At 55.0% G+C, this 17617-nt stretch overlaps 1 protein-coding gene across 14 annotated transcripts in view; it reads left to right on the top strand.

Annotated features, from left to right (window-relative positions):
- ARHGEF10L (Rho guanine nucleotide exchange factor 10 like) overlaps window positions 1-17617 on the top strand; it is a 175491-nt gene that overhangs the window by 54381 nt on the left and 103493 nt on the right. For all 14 annotated transcript variants that reach the window (XM_082402678.1, XM_082402683.1, XM_082402680.1 and 11 more), the window contains 3 exons: window positions 2128-2319; window positions 3106-3139; window positions 16980-17071. In XM_082402678.1, coding sequence (XP_082258804.1) covers window positions 2128-2319; window positions 3106-3139; window positions 16980-17071 — 318 coding nt within the window. The remainder of the gene's footprint in view (window positions 1-2127; window positions 2320-3105; window positions 3140-16979; window positions 17072-17617) is intronic.

The following is a 17617-nucleotide window of genomic DNA, read 5'->3' as shown; positions in this document are numbered from 1 at the left end:
CAAAAGTAATACCAAATGTGACCAGGGAGGGCCGGTTAGCTCTGGGTTTCTGCTGCAGTCAAGCAGCTGAGGAAGGGTCTTCTTGAATTTGATACACTTGCACCTAAAATGTTCTGCTCTGGAAACCCCAGGTCACTGTGGGCGGGGCGGGGGGGTTGGATTTTTCTGGTCAGTGAGACTGCTAGAATCAGATCTGTCCATCTGTCCATCCTCTGGCCCGTCTAGCTGTCTCCCTGCTCCATCCACCTCCCCACCCATTTACTTATCGATCCATCTGTAGACTGTCCTGTCCTCAAGGATCTCGGGCAGGGAGGGGACAGAAATTACAGCAGGTGTCACTGTGTAACACTCGCATCCCAGGCACTATGCCAAGAGCTACATCTACCAGAGCAGTTCTCCACCAGCGGCAGTTTCGTCCCCCAGGGGACATTTGGCAATGTCTGCAGACATTTTTGGTAGTCATAGCTGGAGGGTAGAGGCCAGGAATGCTGCTACACATCCTGTAGAGCCCCCCAGCGCAAAGACCATGCCGCCCCGATAGGAGGCTGAGAAACCCTGACCTACATCTCACGTCACATTCACATCAGCCTTATGAGGTAGGTGCTGTTTCATTCTCCAATTTACAGGGAAGAAACCAAGGTTCAGAGAGGTGAAGGGGACCCAGACAGGACTGGGTGGGCCCCCAGCTCATGCTCTAAAATGTGTGACATGAGCTGTGACAGGCCTGCTCCGGGCAGCCCAGAGAGGGGCGATCAGCTTAAAACCAGCCCACATTGTCCCTTGGTTTGGGAGTGGGTTTGCACGAGGTAGGGAGATGGGCTAAATGGACGCTTGAGGTTCTGTTTAGGCTCAGATTCTAGGAAAGAAGTCTTCTAAGGAAGAAGACTGGGGACCTCAGCTTGCTGAAATGGGCCGAAGGCGACGGCTTGTTATGCTCCTTAGAATAGAGGATCCACTTCTTCACTTGTTTAATGAATCAAGTGAAGTTCTTGTTCAAGTTTGCTGAGTTCTGCCCGTCGACTGAGAAAAAATGCACAACCTCAAAGTAGAGAATTATGTTTTACTTGATGGACTTACTGAGGACTTAAGCCCGGGAGGCAGCCTCTCAGATAGCTCTGAGGGACCGCTCCTAAGAGGTGAGGGGGGAGCCGGGATATATAGGAGTTTTTGCAACAAAGATCAGGTAGTGAGAACATCAAAAGATTAGTGTTAACTAAAGAAAACCAGGCATCTCAAGTTAATGAATTTAGCACTCTTCAGTATATGGGAAGTGCAGGAGGCTGGGCTCCTTGAAATCATTCCTTTGATATGCGCTTTAGCTATCTGGGGCCAGCATCCTGTTCTTTCGGTCCTGAATCCCCTCAGGGTGCGCCACTGGGGTGGCTGCAGTGGCTGACGCCTTGATGGCTGGAACGTACTTGTTTAGTGACATGGCTGGCGACATACCCCAGGCCAGGACCTGCCCCCTTAAAGGGGCAAAATAAATCATTACACATTTTACAGGAACAGATGAAGGAAACAAGAGGCTAAGACAGAGACGGGATGTGGGCAGGGGTCCTCCCAGGGGAGAGAAGCAGGGAGTAAGGCCGGGCTGACCTTCATGCTGGGAGCCCGGGCCCCGAGCCCTGCCCCATCCAGTCTGTGCCCTGGTACCTGAAAGCTGGCTGCCTTCAGGCTCCCCTCCCCCGTGCATACCAAATAAAGCGCAGGGTGCCGAGCTCATTCGCATATACGCAAAATGCAAAGACATATCACACATAGAAATACACACGAAGGTGTGTGCCCAGACGCACGTGGGCAGATGCATTTATAAAACCCCCTTGCTTACAAAATAGGAAAGTAGGAAACAAGAAAACCAGAGACTTACATTCAAGTCCAGATGCACACACGCTCGCCTTGGAAGCTTGCTCCCTGCCCTCCGTCTACTGCCCATCTGCTTAGAGCCCCAAGCCAACCACAGGAGCCTCGGGGCACAGGAGGGCCACCTGACCTGGGCATGGGTTTAATGTAGTCTCTGGGAACTGCCCGCGTGCTCTCTCTTGGACCCCCAGCTGCTCCCCACTTCCAGCCCTCTCTCTGGACCAAACCCTGAGACCCCACAGCGGGCTAACTCCTCCTCCCTTCCAGGAGATCAGCTGCTTCCTGGAGGCCCAGGCCCCTCCCCCGAGGCAGAGGACGACCCTGGCGAGGCCTTTGAGTTTGATGACAGTGACGATGATGATGAGGACACCAGTGCTGGCCTGGGCGTCCCAGGCGCTGCTCCAGAGAAGGAGGCAGAAGACGCCCCACTGATCCACTTGGACTCCGCCCCTGTCGCTGGTAAGGTGCTCTGGAAGCTCGGGGTTTTCCCATTTCCGGGCCTCGGGGGCTACAGGGAGCTCAGGGCTGCGTGGAGGCTCCAGGCTCCCAGTGATGCCTTGTGGCTCCTCCACTGTCCCCAGAAAGCAGGAAGGGAAGACAGACCACTGGGAAGAAGCTGCATTCCATCGCTCCCATTGGGAATTGGAGATTCCTAGCATTCCTGCAGCATCTGGTGCACTTTGGCACGTCGTAAATGGCAGTGGTTGGCCGTCAATGGCAGTGGTTGGCCGTCGGTTGTGCTTCAGCGACAGTTACTGCCCAGAGTTTGTCTCTCGGAAGCTCCCCTCTCCCCGCAGCTTCTCCCAGGGAATCACAGCTGCCAGAGCCGCAGCCTCCCAGAGCCCTGGGGGCGGGAAGGCCCTGATAAGGCCGGTGTTAAATGGCAGCTTCTGTCATCGGGAGGGACTGGGGACTGGACCGGCAGGAAGTTCCTGCAGGCTTGGGGACAAGGGGCTCCTTGAGGGGCTGCGGGTGAGGGCAGGCCCAGAGCAGGCAGCGTGACTGGTTCTGGTCGGAGCTGCGATGTGGGCCATGGGGCTGGGGGTGGGGACAGGCAGGTAGGACTGGTAGGGGAGCTTAATGATGGTGTGGGGCTGGGGGAAGGCGGGCAGGGACGCAGCAGGCACCGGGCTGGCGGGCCGTCTCTGGGGCCCCCGGGGAAGCTGGGAAAGGGGGCGGGGATGCGCTGAGTCCCTTGGGCCAGCCGCTGGCCTGACGGGCTCTGCCTCTGCTCTCCTCCCGCAGACCCAGACCCAGCGGCCTCACCGCCCCAGACACAGTAAGTGAGCCTCGTTCTTTTGCTCTGGCAGCTGGAAAATGAGGAGAGACCGGGCAGGAGGTGTGGGAAGGGGTGGAGCTGCGGCTGTGAGGGCTCAGGGCAGGTCTTTGGCTAAGGAGGAACGCATTTCAGGATCCCTGGGCCGGAGGGAAGAGGTCAGTCCCTAAAACGTGTTACTTTTTCCTTTATTTTTCCCACAAGCCTGTGAAGTAGAAAGCAGGCCTGGCTCCACATCCTGGCTTTGTCCCTTGCCAGCTGTGTGGCTGGAAGGAGTCACATAAACTCTCCAAAGTCAGTCTGTTCATATGCAAAATGAAAACAATGAAGTACCTACCCACTCCATTGGGTTGTGGCTGGGAATTAAACAGCTCTCTGGTGTTCCACGCGGTGCCACCCTCTGTAACTGTCTTTGCCATCGCCATTTGTTTTGCCGGTACCGTTCCTGCTCCCTTTCCTGTGACTGTTGCTGGGGACTCTGCCCTTCTCCACCTGGGAGCCTGTCTGAGGCAGGGCAGCCTAAAGGCTAACACCCCTGGGTGTTGGGGTGATCGCCTGCATCGTACTCTGGGCCCAGCATGGGTCCTTGTGTAAGTCCCAGTCCCCCAGGCCTTGGTTTTCTCACCTGTAAAATGGGCCACTGCTTCCTCCATAGAAGAATGAAGAACTGCTGGGTAAGACACCTAGAGACACCGCAGGCACCTAATCAAGGCAGTTTTACCACCACTCCCTCTGTGTTCTTCAGCAAGTTGGACCGCGCATTTGGGAGTTGGGGGCTGTGAAAGCTGAGGCCTCTTGGAGCTTTGCTCACTGCCTCTCACTGCTCGGCTTTCAGGACCTGGGTGTTTAGAGAGTCCTCTTCTAAGGGAAGCCTCAGTGGTGGATCTAGGCCCTGGGGTTGATGGCTGGGGCCCCTGGGGCCCTGAGTTTAAATCCTGGCTGCCCTAGTCTGGGGCGGGGTGTCTTAGCCTCCCTTTGTTCTTCTAGAGTGAGCTGAATCTGGGGGGGTTAATTCTCAGGCAGGTCCCTTTGTTTTTCTGGAGCTGCTGAATCTGGGCGGCTAATTCTCAGGTAGGTGTCACCCAGCTGGAGGTCTCAGAGATGCAGATTGTGGCCCTGGGTCCGGGAGCCAGGGCAGTTCTGGATTCAAATTCAAGCCTAGGAGTCCTTGTGTGTGCTCATTTGCTTGTTGGAGTGGGTGGACCCTGGGAGGATTTCTGCTGGGCTTGCCACTGTGTAATTATAGCCAGAAGAGGCGCCAGGCTCTCCTCCCTGGTTAGGGACCTGAAATGAATCAGAGATTCTGCACCTGGGCTGGGAAGTCCTGACATTGCTGTGATCTCCCAGGGGTTACGTCCCTCCAGGGTGGGCCCGGAATGAAGCCACCCAGAAGCTCAGTCTGGATAGGGAAGCAGACTCATCCAGGTGGGACAGGGGGTGCCCAGGGAACAGGGACACTGACCGGAGGGGCGCTAGGGGGGTCTTGGCTGAGCAAGGGAGCATCAATTCACCGGTGGAGAGAGAGAGGAGGGGTCCACACGAGGAAACCACTGAGCAGGGACTCGGGGCAGGGGGTTGGGAAACGGTGTGGGCAGCCAGCAAGTGCACCCCTTTGAGGGGTCTGGCACTTGGTTTTCTCAGGCCATCCTTCTGGAGACCCTGGTTCCCTGACCTCAGAGTCAGGAGCATGGCCATCTGGCCCGGCCCTGCCGCCTTCTCTCTGTGTGTCCTGGAGACCTGGTGACTGCGGCCAGACGCTGTGTCTGGCTGGTGCTGGTGCCCTGTGGAGGCCTTGTTGCAGTGGCCCCCAGAGCTGGTGCTATACTGCGTCAGAATCACTCAGTGTGGGCCCCGTGTTTCTGGGAGAGGGGCCCAGCCTCTGCCTTTAACCCACCACCCGCCATTCCATAGCACGCCCACCTATCCTGTACCTGGTCCTGGTGTTAGCCCAGCTCCCTTGAACACCATCTCCTGGAGGTTCACATCCTCACTCAGCCCTTCAGTAGCTGGGTGGCTTTGGGCTCCCTGTGAAGCTCTCTGAGCCTCAGTTTCTGCATCTGTAAGATGGACGTGTTCTCTGCCGCTAAGCATCGTGAGGAATAAGTGAGGCTGGTTGCTTCTGCTCCTGCCCCCTGACCAGTTTGGATGTTTCCAGTGCGATGGGGCCGAAGGGGCAGAGACTGTGTGCCCAGTGCCTCTGACTCCTGTGCTGGGCCTGGGTTGCCAACAGGTGTGAATAAACATCACTTTTGAGAGCCCTTGATGGGGGCAAACATTCATGGGCTGTGAGTCCCGTGCAGAATATTGATTGCAGCAGGAGTCCCAAGAGACTTCCTTTCTAGCCCCTTAATTTTACAGATGGAGAGATTGAGGGGTGGGGCTTGCCCACAGTCACCCAGTGAGATGCTGGCGGCCTCCTGACACCTTGTCTGTCAAGTGTCTCTGTGCTGCTCCCAGCTTTGTTCCCTCCCTTCAGGTCTCCATTTTCTTAAGTTCCACCTCCTTCCCCGTATGGTGAATTTCCACTCTGGAGTCCTCTGGGAGAAGAGTCAATCCAGATTGCTTTCTTTCTCCTTGGTATCCAAGACAAAGGGAAAAAAAATATCTTGATTTTCTTTCTTTCTTTTCTTTTTTTAAAAAAAATTTTCCCAAAGGTAGTCACTAAGCCGACATTGCTTTGAAAAAACAAATCTCCAAGTGGAGGACATTTCATCTCTTCTCACAGCATTTCTTTCACGGTCCCTACCTGAAGGCTTGGAAATGGCCTTGGGCTTTGCCTGGCTGCCTACCTGGCCTCCAGAAAAGCAAGGGCTGCCTGACTCGAGGCTCCTGACAGCACAGTTAGAACCACTGCCCAGATCCGGGCAGCCTCAAAGTGACCTCACTTCCTCCCCAGCTCTCATCCACAGCTGGGGAGGGAAGGCCGTGGGAGCGCCGTGGGTAAAGTGAGGGCTGGAGTCCGGGTCTTCGAGGGCCTGGGAGCTCGGGCTCTGAGCCGCAGAGAGCTGGCTTCGAGTCTCACCTGTTACTTAATACCTGTGTGTCATTGGGCAAGTTGTTTCCTGTCCCGAGCCTCACTTTCTTAATCAGTAAAATGGGGATAATAAATCTACTTTCTTGCAGGGCTCTGTGAGGTGTACGTAAGTTAACATTTATTCGGTGCTGCATCACTGGTTACGAGGACAGCTGAGGCTGACGGGCGGTCCAGGTGACCTGGGCAGGGGCACCGGGTCCCTGTCTGGCTGTGAGGCCTGTGGACTTCCGGGTCCCTTCACCTGGTGGGTGGGATTGCCCCGAGGAGGCAGCCAGTCTGTTATGGGGTAGGCAGAGTTGCTGGCCTTGCTGAGTGTGTGTGGTGCCGAGGCCCACGGCGTGATTTTAGGGTCGGGCCCTGCTGCTCCACAATCCCAAGGAGCGAGGAGGCCTGGGCCCTCGTCCGTCCTGCTGCCGGGCAAAAGAACCTTCAGCCTGCTCGGCTAGCTGCTGCCACTTTCTCTTTCCGAAACAGGACATGTTATCAGATAACAGCAACAACGACAACAGCAATAATAGCGAATGATAATAGTAATAACAGTGATTGTGTTTACTGTGTACCAGGCACCAAGCTAAATGCCCAGTCCCATCTCTTGTCTCTAGGAAGCGGACACTTCATTACCCACGTCACAGGTGGGAAATTGGGGCTTGGGGAAGTTAGGTGGCCAGAGTTACATGTAGATGGTACATGTTCATTCAACAGAGACTAGAGCCAGGGCCTCTCCGACCGGAGGCCAGGTGTTTGACCATCACCCGACCCTCCAGGGATGCGCTGGGGACTCAGGGTCCAAGCTCAGGACTTCAGACTTTGGTTCATGCTGGGAGGGGTGGCTGGCTCCGTATGAACGATCCCCTTCTGTGTGTGTTTATTGGGGTAAGAACTTTGCCTCTTATGAGATCTAACTTTGCCTCTTGAGCTCTTGGGAGAGTAGTGTCCAAGCTGTTGCTGGAATGTTCCATAGACCCCACCTGGGGAGCCAAGCAGAGTGGCCTCCGCCCTGCCTGTGTGTGACTCTGGGTGGCGCCCCTTCCCTTGAGATGGGAGCAGAGTAAAAGCAGCCCCCTCCCCTCTTGCCCCACACAGAGGTCTTGTGATGGCAGAGGGGTGTGGAAGGGCGTCTCCACCTGCAGGACGGCTCCATGGGGACAGGGATTTTTCTTGGTGGGTGAGGTGGGTATTTTGTTTGCTGCCATATCCTCCCGGCTTAGCATGGTGCCAGGCACAGGGCGAGTGCTGAAGGCATCCCCGTTGAATGAACGATGGATTCCGATGGACAGAAGGAGGAGCCGGGTCTGAAAGACGACTCTCAGTGTCTCCGTGAAAATGAAGAGAAAACAAACAGTGTGGAAACAGAATCTCTGAACCGGGGTTCTGACTCTGGCAGCTGACTGGGGCCAGGACAGAGGCCAGAGGGAAGGGAGGCCTCAAGTGGCTGAGTGGCTGATCCCGCCGATGCCACTCATGTCGGCTGCTGTTTCCTGAGTCACACTCTGAGTTGAGTGCTTCCTGCCCAAGATCTCATCTCCTAGGCAACACAGCCCTAGGAGGCGGGGCTACTGATTATGCCCATTTTGCAGATGAGGAACTGAGGCTTAGCGTTGAAGTAGTTTACCCGAGATCTTGCAGAGCTGGTGAATGGCCGGGCTGGAGCTTGGCCCGTCTGGCTCCACAGCCATCCATCTGCTGGAGCCCACAGGGTTGGCCTTTCTGGTGGACTTTGAAACCTGTGAACTCACAGCCACCCTGAGCACCCAGTAAGTACTTGCTGGGAAATGAGAGCGCGTAGGTCGCCGGCTCCCTGTGTTTTCCCAGACTCAGGCCTCGTCTCTCACCTCTGAGCGCACCACGCCCTCTGGATTTGTTTGCTTTTCCTGCCCAGTTTCGCTGCCATCCCCACCGGCCCCACCGCAGCCTCGGCATTTCCTGTTGGCTCCTGGCCCGGCTGCAGGGACTCTCAGTGGCTCCCGGGAGGTACCTGTCCTGCCCCTTCCTGGGCTTATCCAGGCAAGATGGACTGTGTTGCCCGCTGGCCAGCATCGCTCACCCGGGCCTGGAGCCTGAGGGAAGCAGCTGGGCAGCTGGGAGAGTCAAGGAGACCCATCCTCCCTGGACGTATCAGGTGCCGAGAAGATCAGACCAGGCTTGGGGAAGCAGTGTTTGAACAGGATGGAAACAGGGCGCTGGAGGGCCTGCCTGCAGCCTGGCCTTGTGGCTTCTGAGGGCCGAGGGTCTGGGGAGCGTGGGGGCTCTTGGGGGGCAGCTTGACGAGGCTGGAGTATCCCCCGGCCCCGGGAGGAAGTGGAGGTGTCCCTGAAGGTTGGTGAGATTGCTGCAGACCCAGTCTGGAGTTGCTTGGCATCCCGAGCTTGCCCTTAACTTGCTGTTTCCCCAGATCCAGAGCATTCGTAGCCTCCTGTGTCCTGTCCTGCAGGGTCTCCCTGGGACCCGAGGACTGACAGAGACAAGCTTCCCTCCCACTGGAGTCCCTCATGGGAGGGTTATGGGGACCGTTTTCCCATGAAAGACCTCTGTCTGGCCCCTTGCCAATCCCTAAATTGGAAAAGCTGTATTTTTGTTTTTGGTTTTCCCCTTTTCCACCCCTGGCTACAAGGGGTTTCCATATAGGACCTATGGTCTTTGGGTCACAGACCCTCTGAGTCCCCAGTATGAAGGCCACACAGTCTCTGGCCTGAAAAAATGTACACAGGTTCGCATTCATTACATCGAGTCCCCCTTCAGGATTGTGTCAAGTCTACCCCCTGGATCCCTGCAGTGACAGGACTCTGCCTTATGCATCTTCCATCCCAGTGCCTGGCACAAAGAAGACACGGTACTAATAGTTTACACGTGCACGGACGTTACAGTTTATGTAGCCCTTTCCACACGCATCTCATTTTGATTTGCACAACTGTGGCAGGCAGATGAATGTCCCTCTCCAAGACTTCCATGTTCTAATTCCCAGAACCTGGGAATGTGTGACCTTGTACAGATGTGATGAAGTTAAGGGCCTTGAGATGGGGAGATGATGCTGGATTATCCAGGCGGGCCCAACGGAATCACAAGGATCCTTATAAGGGGGCCTGTGGAGTCAGAGGGGGATTGAAAGATGCTGTGCGGTTGGCTTTGAAGATGGAGGAGGGGCCATGAGCCAAGGCTGCTTCCAGAGGCTGGAAAGAGGCAAGGGAGCAGATTCTCCCTTAGAGCTGCCGGAAAGAGCACAGCTCTGTCAACACCTTGCTTTTACCCTAGTGAAACCCATTGTGGATTTCGGACCTTTACGGCTGTGAGATAATATACATCTGTGTTGTTTGAAGTTACTAAGGTTGTGGTAAGTGTCACAGCAGCAGTAGGAGACTAACACAGCAGCCCTGGAAAGAGGGAATTGTTATGGGTCCCGTTGTGCAGGCCCAGAGAGGTGCAGTCACTGGTCCAAGGGAGCTGAGTGGCAGGTAGTGGCGCTTGGGTTCAAAGCCAGAGGGCCAGGGCTCTGTTTACTCTTCCCCAGCAGCCCCCTGCCCACCCAGGCCAGCGTTCTGCTGGGAGTCCCCCTGCCCTTCCCCTCTGTCCTCCATCCTCCACCTCTCTACTGAGTGCCTGCAATGTGCCAGGCGTTGCAGCGACAGAGGCAGACAGTCCCTGCCCTTGGGGGGCTGACATTCTGTGCCTTGGTGTGTTTATGGGCTCTGTAGCCAGATAATAATGGCCTGCGCGTATTCTGCACTTATTATTCACCAAGCCCTGTTCTAAGAGCCTCTCCCGCCTCCAGTAATGCTCGTGACACTCACAGGTGGGTGCTACTGTAATCCCCATTTTACAGATGCAGAAGCAGGTGCAGAGAACACACGCTGTCAGCCTCAGGACACGGAGCTGAGATGAGGCAGAGCCACGGTTGAACCTGGTTGGCTTCCAGACCCAGTGTTCTAACCTCTGCCCTCCCGTCTCCCGCATAGAACTGGTTTGGACCTTGCCTGTCTTCCACATCAGCTCCACAACCCAGGACCCGTTCATTGTCTGATCTGCTTAACCTTCCATTTTGCCTCTGTAAAGTGGAGGCTAAATGAAATGTGAGGACCAGATGCTCCGTCAGCGAGCTGCTCTTACCACTGTCCTCAAAGGGTGTGGGTCTGCCTGGAGCGGGACTCCAGGGCACAAGGGACCCCGCGCTGGCCAATCTGTTGCTCAACTTGCCTGGGATGTGTTTTCCTTCTCCCTTTCTTTCTTTCTTTTTTTCTAATAGTCGTGCATGTTTACTGTAGAAAAATTGGAAAGTACAGAAAATGATAGACTAAAAGCAACCTTTAATTCTATCACTGTGTGTTCTTGCCCAGCTTCCTTGCTATAGAAGTATACATATGTATATATATCAATATTTTATAGAACTGTGGTTTTATTGCACATGCTGTTTCCCAGCTCACCTTTTGACCTAATTACATAGGGTGAGCATTTTCCCATGGGAACTTCTGCAATACCCCACAAGGCTCTTGATAAGTTATTGCTGGGGGTACAGTGCCTGTCCTGGGTCTGACTGCTGAGCCTGGGGCCCTTGAGATGACGGGAGGGAGGTGCGTGCACCACAGAGCAGAAGGCCAGGGTGGGGTCTGGGTTATTGTCTGTGGCTGTGGGGAAAGATGGTTCCCCGGGGACCTTGATGCTCGCCCCCCACTGAGGACTGTGTTATAGACATCAAGTCAGGGTCCCCTCCTCCGACTTCCCTGGGGGCTCCTCCCCACTCTGCTCATTCAGTAAGTGGATTTGTGACCATGTGGGGGATGGCACAGGGCAAACAGACTGGGGCCCAGAACCATTCCATATGTGAGGGGTGTGAAGAGGTGATTGCATACAGGGACCCCGTTAGCTGGAGGAGGGGTGGAGGGGAAGGAGGAGGAAGGGAAACAGTGCACTGGGGGTATTTATCGTGGGCCAGACCCTCTGCTAAGAGTTTTACAAGCCTTTATTTACTCCTTCCTGGAACCCTAAGAGGGAATTATTATTGCTCCATTTCACAGATTTGGAAACTGAGGCACAGAGAGGTGCTAAGTGCCTTATCTGTGTTATCTCATTTAATCCTCACGGCAGGAAGTAGAGCGATTATTCATCCCATCCCTCAGCAGCTCCAGGACGTTTAGCCACTGTCCTGGTCCACAGCCAAGTGGCAGAGCTGCGATCTTATCCCAGGTCTGTTGGCTCTGGAGCATATGTCTATTCCCACCCTAAGCCCATGATTCCCCCGTTCTCAACCCTGGCTGCACACTGGAGCCAGCAGGGAGCTTTAAAAACACCAATGCTGGGACTCCCCTGGTGGCGAAGTGGTTAAGAATCCGCCTGCCAATGCAGGGGACACGGGTTCAATCCCTGGTCCAGGAAGATCCCACATGCCGCAGAGCAACTAAGCCCGTGCGCCACAGCTACTGAGCCTGCGCTGTAGAGCCCGTGAGCCACAACTACTGAGCCCATGCACCGCAACTACTGAAGCCCGCGCGCCTAGAGCCCGTGCTTGGCAACAAGAGAAGCCACTGCAATAAGAAGCCCGCGCACCGCAATGAAGAGTAGCCCCCGCTCGCCACAACTAGAGAAAGCCCGTGCACAGCAACGTAGACCCAACGCAGCCAAAAATAAATACATAAAATAAACAAATTTATTAAAAAACCCCAAAAAACAAACAAACAAACAAAACACCAATGCTGGGCCCCTCCTGACCGATGGGTCAGAATCACTGGGGCAGGGGCTCTGGTTCTGTATCTCTGAGGAGCTTCCCAGGTGACTGCCATAGGCAGCTGCTTTGAATCCTGACCAGGTGATCTTCAAGGTCCTTCTGCCTTTTTTTTTTTTTTTTGGCTGCACCGTGGGGCATGTGGAACTTCCCCGACCAGGGATCGAACCTATGCCCCCTCAATGGAAGCGCAGAGTCTTAACTACTGGACCACCAGGGAAGTCCTTCTTTTTTTTTAAAAATCTTTATTAGAGTACAGTTGATTTATAATGTTGTGTTAGTTTCAGTTGTATAGCAAAGTGAATCAGTTACACATATACATATATCTACTCTTTTTAAGATTGTTTTCCCATATAGGTCATTACACAGTATTGAGTAGAGTTCCCTGTGCTATACAGTAGGTCCTTATTAAGCATCTATTTTATATATAGTAGTGTGTATATGTCAGTCCCAATCTCCCAATTTATCCCTCCCCCCTACCCCCTTTCTGGCTTTAACATGCTATATGAACTAAAAAGTGGCCAGGGCTCAAAAGAAATCTGGCAGCAGGCTTAATGCGGGCTTGATGTTTTTGCCTTTCTTTTGTGTCTCTTGGATTTAGGGATGGGGTAGTGGGGGTAGTGGGGGGTGCTGGTGGGGAAGTTCTCGAGGGGAGTGATGCTCTGAGTCGGGCCGTCCTGGGCAAGCCCTGCTGTCCCAGCCCTCCGTCTGCTGCAGATTGGGTTTTACTCAAGGCCTTATAAGGCTCATGTTATTCTGGTCCTTTCAATTCCCAAAGGTGGAATTCTTTCCTCTTTCATATTTTTCATACCTTGTCCTGGAAAAGGCGTCGGGAATACTGTGTGTGCTCGCACAAACACACACACACACACACACACACACACACACACACACACCCACCCACCCAGCCAGCCAGGGATCCTCTGACTGTACTGGTTTTTGGGGTCTTCTCTCTGACAACTCACACTGTGTAGCCTCTGGGAAGGGACCCTGTGGAACCTGCTGAGCAACCGGGCCCAGCAGGGGCAGGGGTGCTGCCATTCTCGGAGTGGGGCTTCTTGTCTTTAGAAGAGGCTGGGGGGCGGGGGCATCCATCATCACTGAGCGTCCTCGTGTGAAGGGGCTGACGGAATGGGGTGACCAGGCCAGAGCAGGTCCCTGCTGTCACCGGACACTCACTCCCCTCTTGTCCCCGGTGTGTCCCTGGAGAGAGAGGAGGTGGGCTCAGAAGGTGCTTTGAGCTCCATGGTGGCCTCCTGGTGTACTTGACCTCAGTCAGGTCGGTGAACGCTGTCGCGGGGGGCCTCCTCTTCTTTGCCCAGCTTCTCGTTCTCTGTTCCTCTCCACGGACTTGGCTCCTTTTCTTGGCATTCGAGTGGCGGTGGCCTCACTTTGTAAGACGGTGTCATCTTAGTGGCTGGCCTTTCTTGAGTGTGCAAGCTGAGAGGCATTAGAAGTGCAGGAAGCTCAGATAAGGGCAAGATAATTGGCCTCTTATTGCTTTTTTATGGCTCTTTTATTATCCGAAACATTTGGGGAGGCTCCAGGAGTGTTTGCTCACAAGGAGAATTAGATTTTCCAGCCAGGCAGCAGCTGGGAGAGGCTGCCCCTGGGTGGGCTCAGGGTGGGTCAGTGGCCTTTGCAGGCAGCTAGAAGGGCCAGGGAGGGAGGAGGCACCCCCAGCCTCATTTCTTGCCATGCCCACTGCTTCCCTGGCCTGGGAGGCTCTTCCCCCTCCCGTCTGCCTGGGGAACACCTGCTCCGGTCTGAGGGCAGCAGAGTTGGTGTCAAGAGCAAGGCTTTGCAGGCAAAGTGCAACTCTGCCACTTGCTGGCCAGGTGATTTGGGGCAAGGTACTTGCCAATTCTGGACCTCACTTTCCTCATCTGTAAAATGGTCACAATAAGACACACACTTGTCCGCAAGCACTCTGCCTAGGGCTGGGCGCAGAGAAGATAGCAGCAAAGCACAGGGCACAGGTGCTGGTGGTCTCCAGCCAAGCCTGGGAAGACCTGTCCATGCATGGACACTGGCCTCTTCCCTCCCTTGGGGCCCCTGGTGTCTCTGCTTGCCTCAGCCATTGAGGCACTCAGGGTGGGCATAAAGGTGACTGCTCTGCTGTGTGACCCCTGCTCCCCCGCCCAGGAAGCCAGGCCCAGTACCTCGGTCGCTGCTCAATAGAAGCACGAGCTTCTCTAGTCATGCCGGTGGCTTAGACCCACGCTGTCCTGTTCGGGGGCCACTAGCCACATGCGGCTGTTTAAAATTAAATTACTCAAAATTAAATACAATGAAAAAATAAGTTCACTGTGTTTTGGTAACGTGCAAACCAGAGGCTCATATTTTCAGCCCCATCCTGGCTTTTAGTATGTCATAGCAGTTCCAGATCCCTTCTAAAGCTGTCTGACCTTACCCCAAAATGCCCATCCCGCCTCGATGTCACCTTTAGAGGTTACCCGGGACCTTCCGGGGTGTCCACTGGTCGAAACGCACCTCAGCCTTGGAGCTGGTGTCACGATTTCTCCCGGACGGAGACTCGACCGTGTGCCTCTGACTATGCCAAGAGCTCTTTCTCTCTTTTCGTTTTTAAAAACATGGTTGGGAGAGTAGTCAAGCGAGGTGCAGTGACGTCGTGACACAGCGAATCTGTGATGTCGGTGAATGTTTGGATGCGGGTTCCCTACTTCCACATGGTCTGGTGGAAGGAGCAACTCTGCAGGCGGACAGCCTGGGCTGCAGATCCCAGCTGCCTCTGATGAGCCGAGTGACTTCCGTAGAGTCAGTCATCAAGACTTCGTGAGCCTCAGCTTCCCCATCTTAGAATGAGGACGACACTGCCTACCTCACGTGAGCTCTTGTGTAGTGAAATATGCAAATATAGGTAAAGCATAGCAAGCAGCACCTGGCACGTTCTTCCAGTAGACACCAGTTGTCGTGGTTAACGTAGCAAAGCAAACTTTAAAACCGAATTCTGCCAAACTCTCATGTCAACTCCCGCTGGAATGACTTGGTTGTGTCTGAGCATTTCTGAGCGGCTGGACTCAGCACCTTGAAGCCGTCTCCAGCCTGAGAAGGTGGTGACTCAGGGAAGTGCTGTTAGGGATTGGGGCTCAGGTGGCTCCAGCCCAGCACCCCTCCTGGTCCAGACCAGCCCTGTCCCCTCTTGGCCTTTACTTCCCGCTGATGGAAAGTGTTACCCCAGGACTGAAATGTGCCCCTCACCCCGGGGCGACACTGCTGACTTCTGGCAGTAAAATTGGAGCTGAGTCTTGCTTCTCCAATAGTGCTGGTGGCTTCGGCCTGTGCTGTCCTGTTTAGAGGCCACTAGCTACATGTGACTATTTAAAATTAAATGACCTAAAATGAAATAAAATGAAAAGTTAAGTTCCTTAGCCACACGAGTTCCATTAGCCACCTTCCAAGTGCTCCATAGCCACGTGTGGCTCACTGGACAGCGCAGACGTGGCATGTTTCCATCGTCACAGACGTGGCATGTTTCCATCGTCACAGCCGTCCTTGCTCTGTTACCTGAGACGCAGTCCTGAGAGCCGGGCTTCGGGGCCCAGCAGGCTGGCTTCACGGTCCGGCTCTGCCACTCACAGGCCGGTGATCTTGGGCAGGTTCCTCTGCCCGCCACCTGCCGAGTGGGAAGGATGCCAGGATCTACCTGTCAGTGCTACTGGGAAGGCGAGGCGAGGCCAAGGGCCCGCTCAAAGGAGGTGTTCCACACTCACTCTCCTCCCTCCCCTCTCCCTGCACTTCCTGGTTGTCATCTCCCCCTCCTCCTCCCTTCCCTCCCTTCCCCCCTTCCCCACCTCTCCCCTTCCTCCTCCTCCCCTCCCCCACCTCCTCCCCTCCCCCTCCCCTTCCCCCTCCTCCTCCCCCTCCCTCTCCTCCTCCCTCTCCTCCTCCTCTGTTAAGGGCTTGCGTGCTGGCAAGTTCAAGTCAATTCTTCCTAACAGTGGCTGCTGCCTTGGACAGTAGAAGGCCTCTACCCTCTGGGTTGCCAGATGTGGCTTTTTTTTTTTTTGAGCACGGGCTTTAAAAAAAAAAAACAAAAACCTTTCACTTTGGGATAGTTTTAGATTTACAGGGACGTTGTAAAGGTAGCACATAGAGTTCCATATACCACCTCATCCTGTTTTCCCCATTGTTAACATCTTACACGACCACGGGATATTTATCAAAACTAAGAAACCAACGTTGGCACATTACCATTCTCTGAACTCCTGACTTTATCTGGATTTCATCAGTTTTTCTGCTTATGTTCCTTTTCTGTCCCGGGATCCCATCCAGGACCCACATGGCATTCAGTTGTCATTTACACTGCTCTGCTCTGTGACAGTTCCTCAGTTTTCTTTTTCATGATCTTGAGAGTGTTGAGGGGTCGTGGGCAGGTGTTTTACAGCATGTTCCCCCATCTGGGTTTGTTTGGTGTTTCTCTCATGATGAGCCTGGAGTTATGGGCTTGGGGTAAGAACCCCACAGAGGTGAACATCCTCCTCATCACGTCGTATCTGGAGTACATGATGCCCGAGTGACGGCACTGGGGGTGCTCACTTGACCTCTTGGTTAAGGTGGTGTCTGCTGTTTCTCCGCTGCTTTCCCTTTGCTTCTCTGCTCCTGGGAAGCGTGTCTCTGGTCCAGCCCATCCTCAAGTGTGTGTGGGAATTAAGCCCTGCCTTCTGCGCATGGTCTTGTGAAGCTTTGCAGGTCCTTGTCTCTCAGACGCAAGGCCCCTGAGTCCTCTCCTCCATTTTGCATGTGGAGACTGGGGAGATGGAGAGTCCCACTGAGTCTGCCGTGGAGGAGGAGGGACAGGGTGCCCTGGCCTGGAGAGCATCTGATCCTTATCACTTATCACCGTGAATACCTTTGACCTTTATGCTCTTGTAAAGCAGCAGGTCGGCCTAACAGTGCCTTCTAAAGGTGAGGAAACCAAGAGGGGAAGGGGCTTGTCCAAGGCCAACCCAGCTGTGGCCTCCCCAGCTCGGCCTTGGGGGCAAGTGGCCCTGTCACCTGGTGAGGGGCTGTCTGACGCTTCAAGGAACCAGCTGTCCCATCCTCCCGGCTCACTGGCCCTGCTTCTCCGCCTGCAGGGGGCCGGCCGTGGTGAGCAATGGGGATGCCGAGGACACAGCTTTCTCTGGGGTCCGGCACTCCAGCTGGAGACGGAAGAGCTCCCGTCGCAGTAAGTCGCCCGCATCCCCCCCCCGCCGCCCCCCAGGTCTCAGCCCCAGGAGGTTGGTGTCAGGATAGCCTCCCCTTCTCTAGGCTGAGAGAGCTGATGTGGGCTCGTGCGAGCCGAGGGGTTGTCCTTGCTTCATGGCTGCTGTGGGCTTGGTGGCAGCTCTGAGGGGGACCGGCCACTGCCCACCCTTGAGAATTGCCCCCTTGGCCACCTGATGTGAGTCGTGATCCAGGAGTAGATCACACATTCAGCTGCTCCTCTGTCCCCCAAATACTTCCAAAGCTCCTGCAGCGGGCCAGGGTGATCTGGGTGGTGGGTGTACACTCGTGACCAAGACGAGGTCCCTCTGGCAGCAGGACCAGACACATAGGCGGGTGGTTACCGTGCAGAGGGCAGGTGCTAGGATGGGCAGGTGGGAGTTGGGAGAGCCCACGAGTCCTGAGGCAGAGAGTGAAGGAGCAGGGGTCAGGGCAAGAGTGTCTAGGCTAAGAGGGCAGCCTGTGCCGGAGCCCAAGGGCGAGGGGATGCCTGGCACCTGGGAAGCAG

Source organism: Balaenoptera borealis (genome assembly GCF_965194805.1).
Source record: "Balaenoptera borealis genome assembly, chromosome: 1".
Taxonomy (NCBI): domain Eukaryota; kingdom Metazoa; phylum Chordata; class Mammalia; order Artiodactyla; family Balaenopteridae; genus Balaenoptera; species Balaenoptera borealis.
The sequence above is the reverse complement of the archived record's forward strand: the minus strand, read 5'-3'. Positions and strand labels throughout refer to the sequence as shown.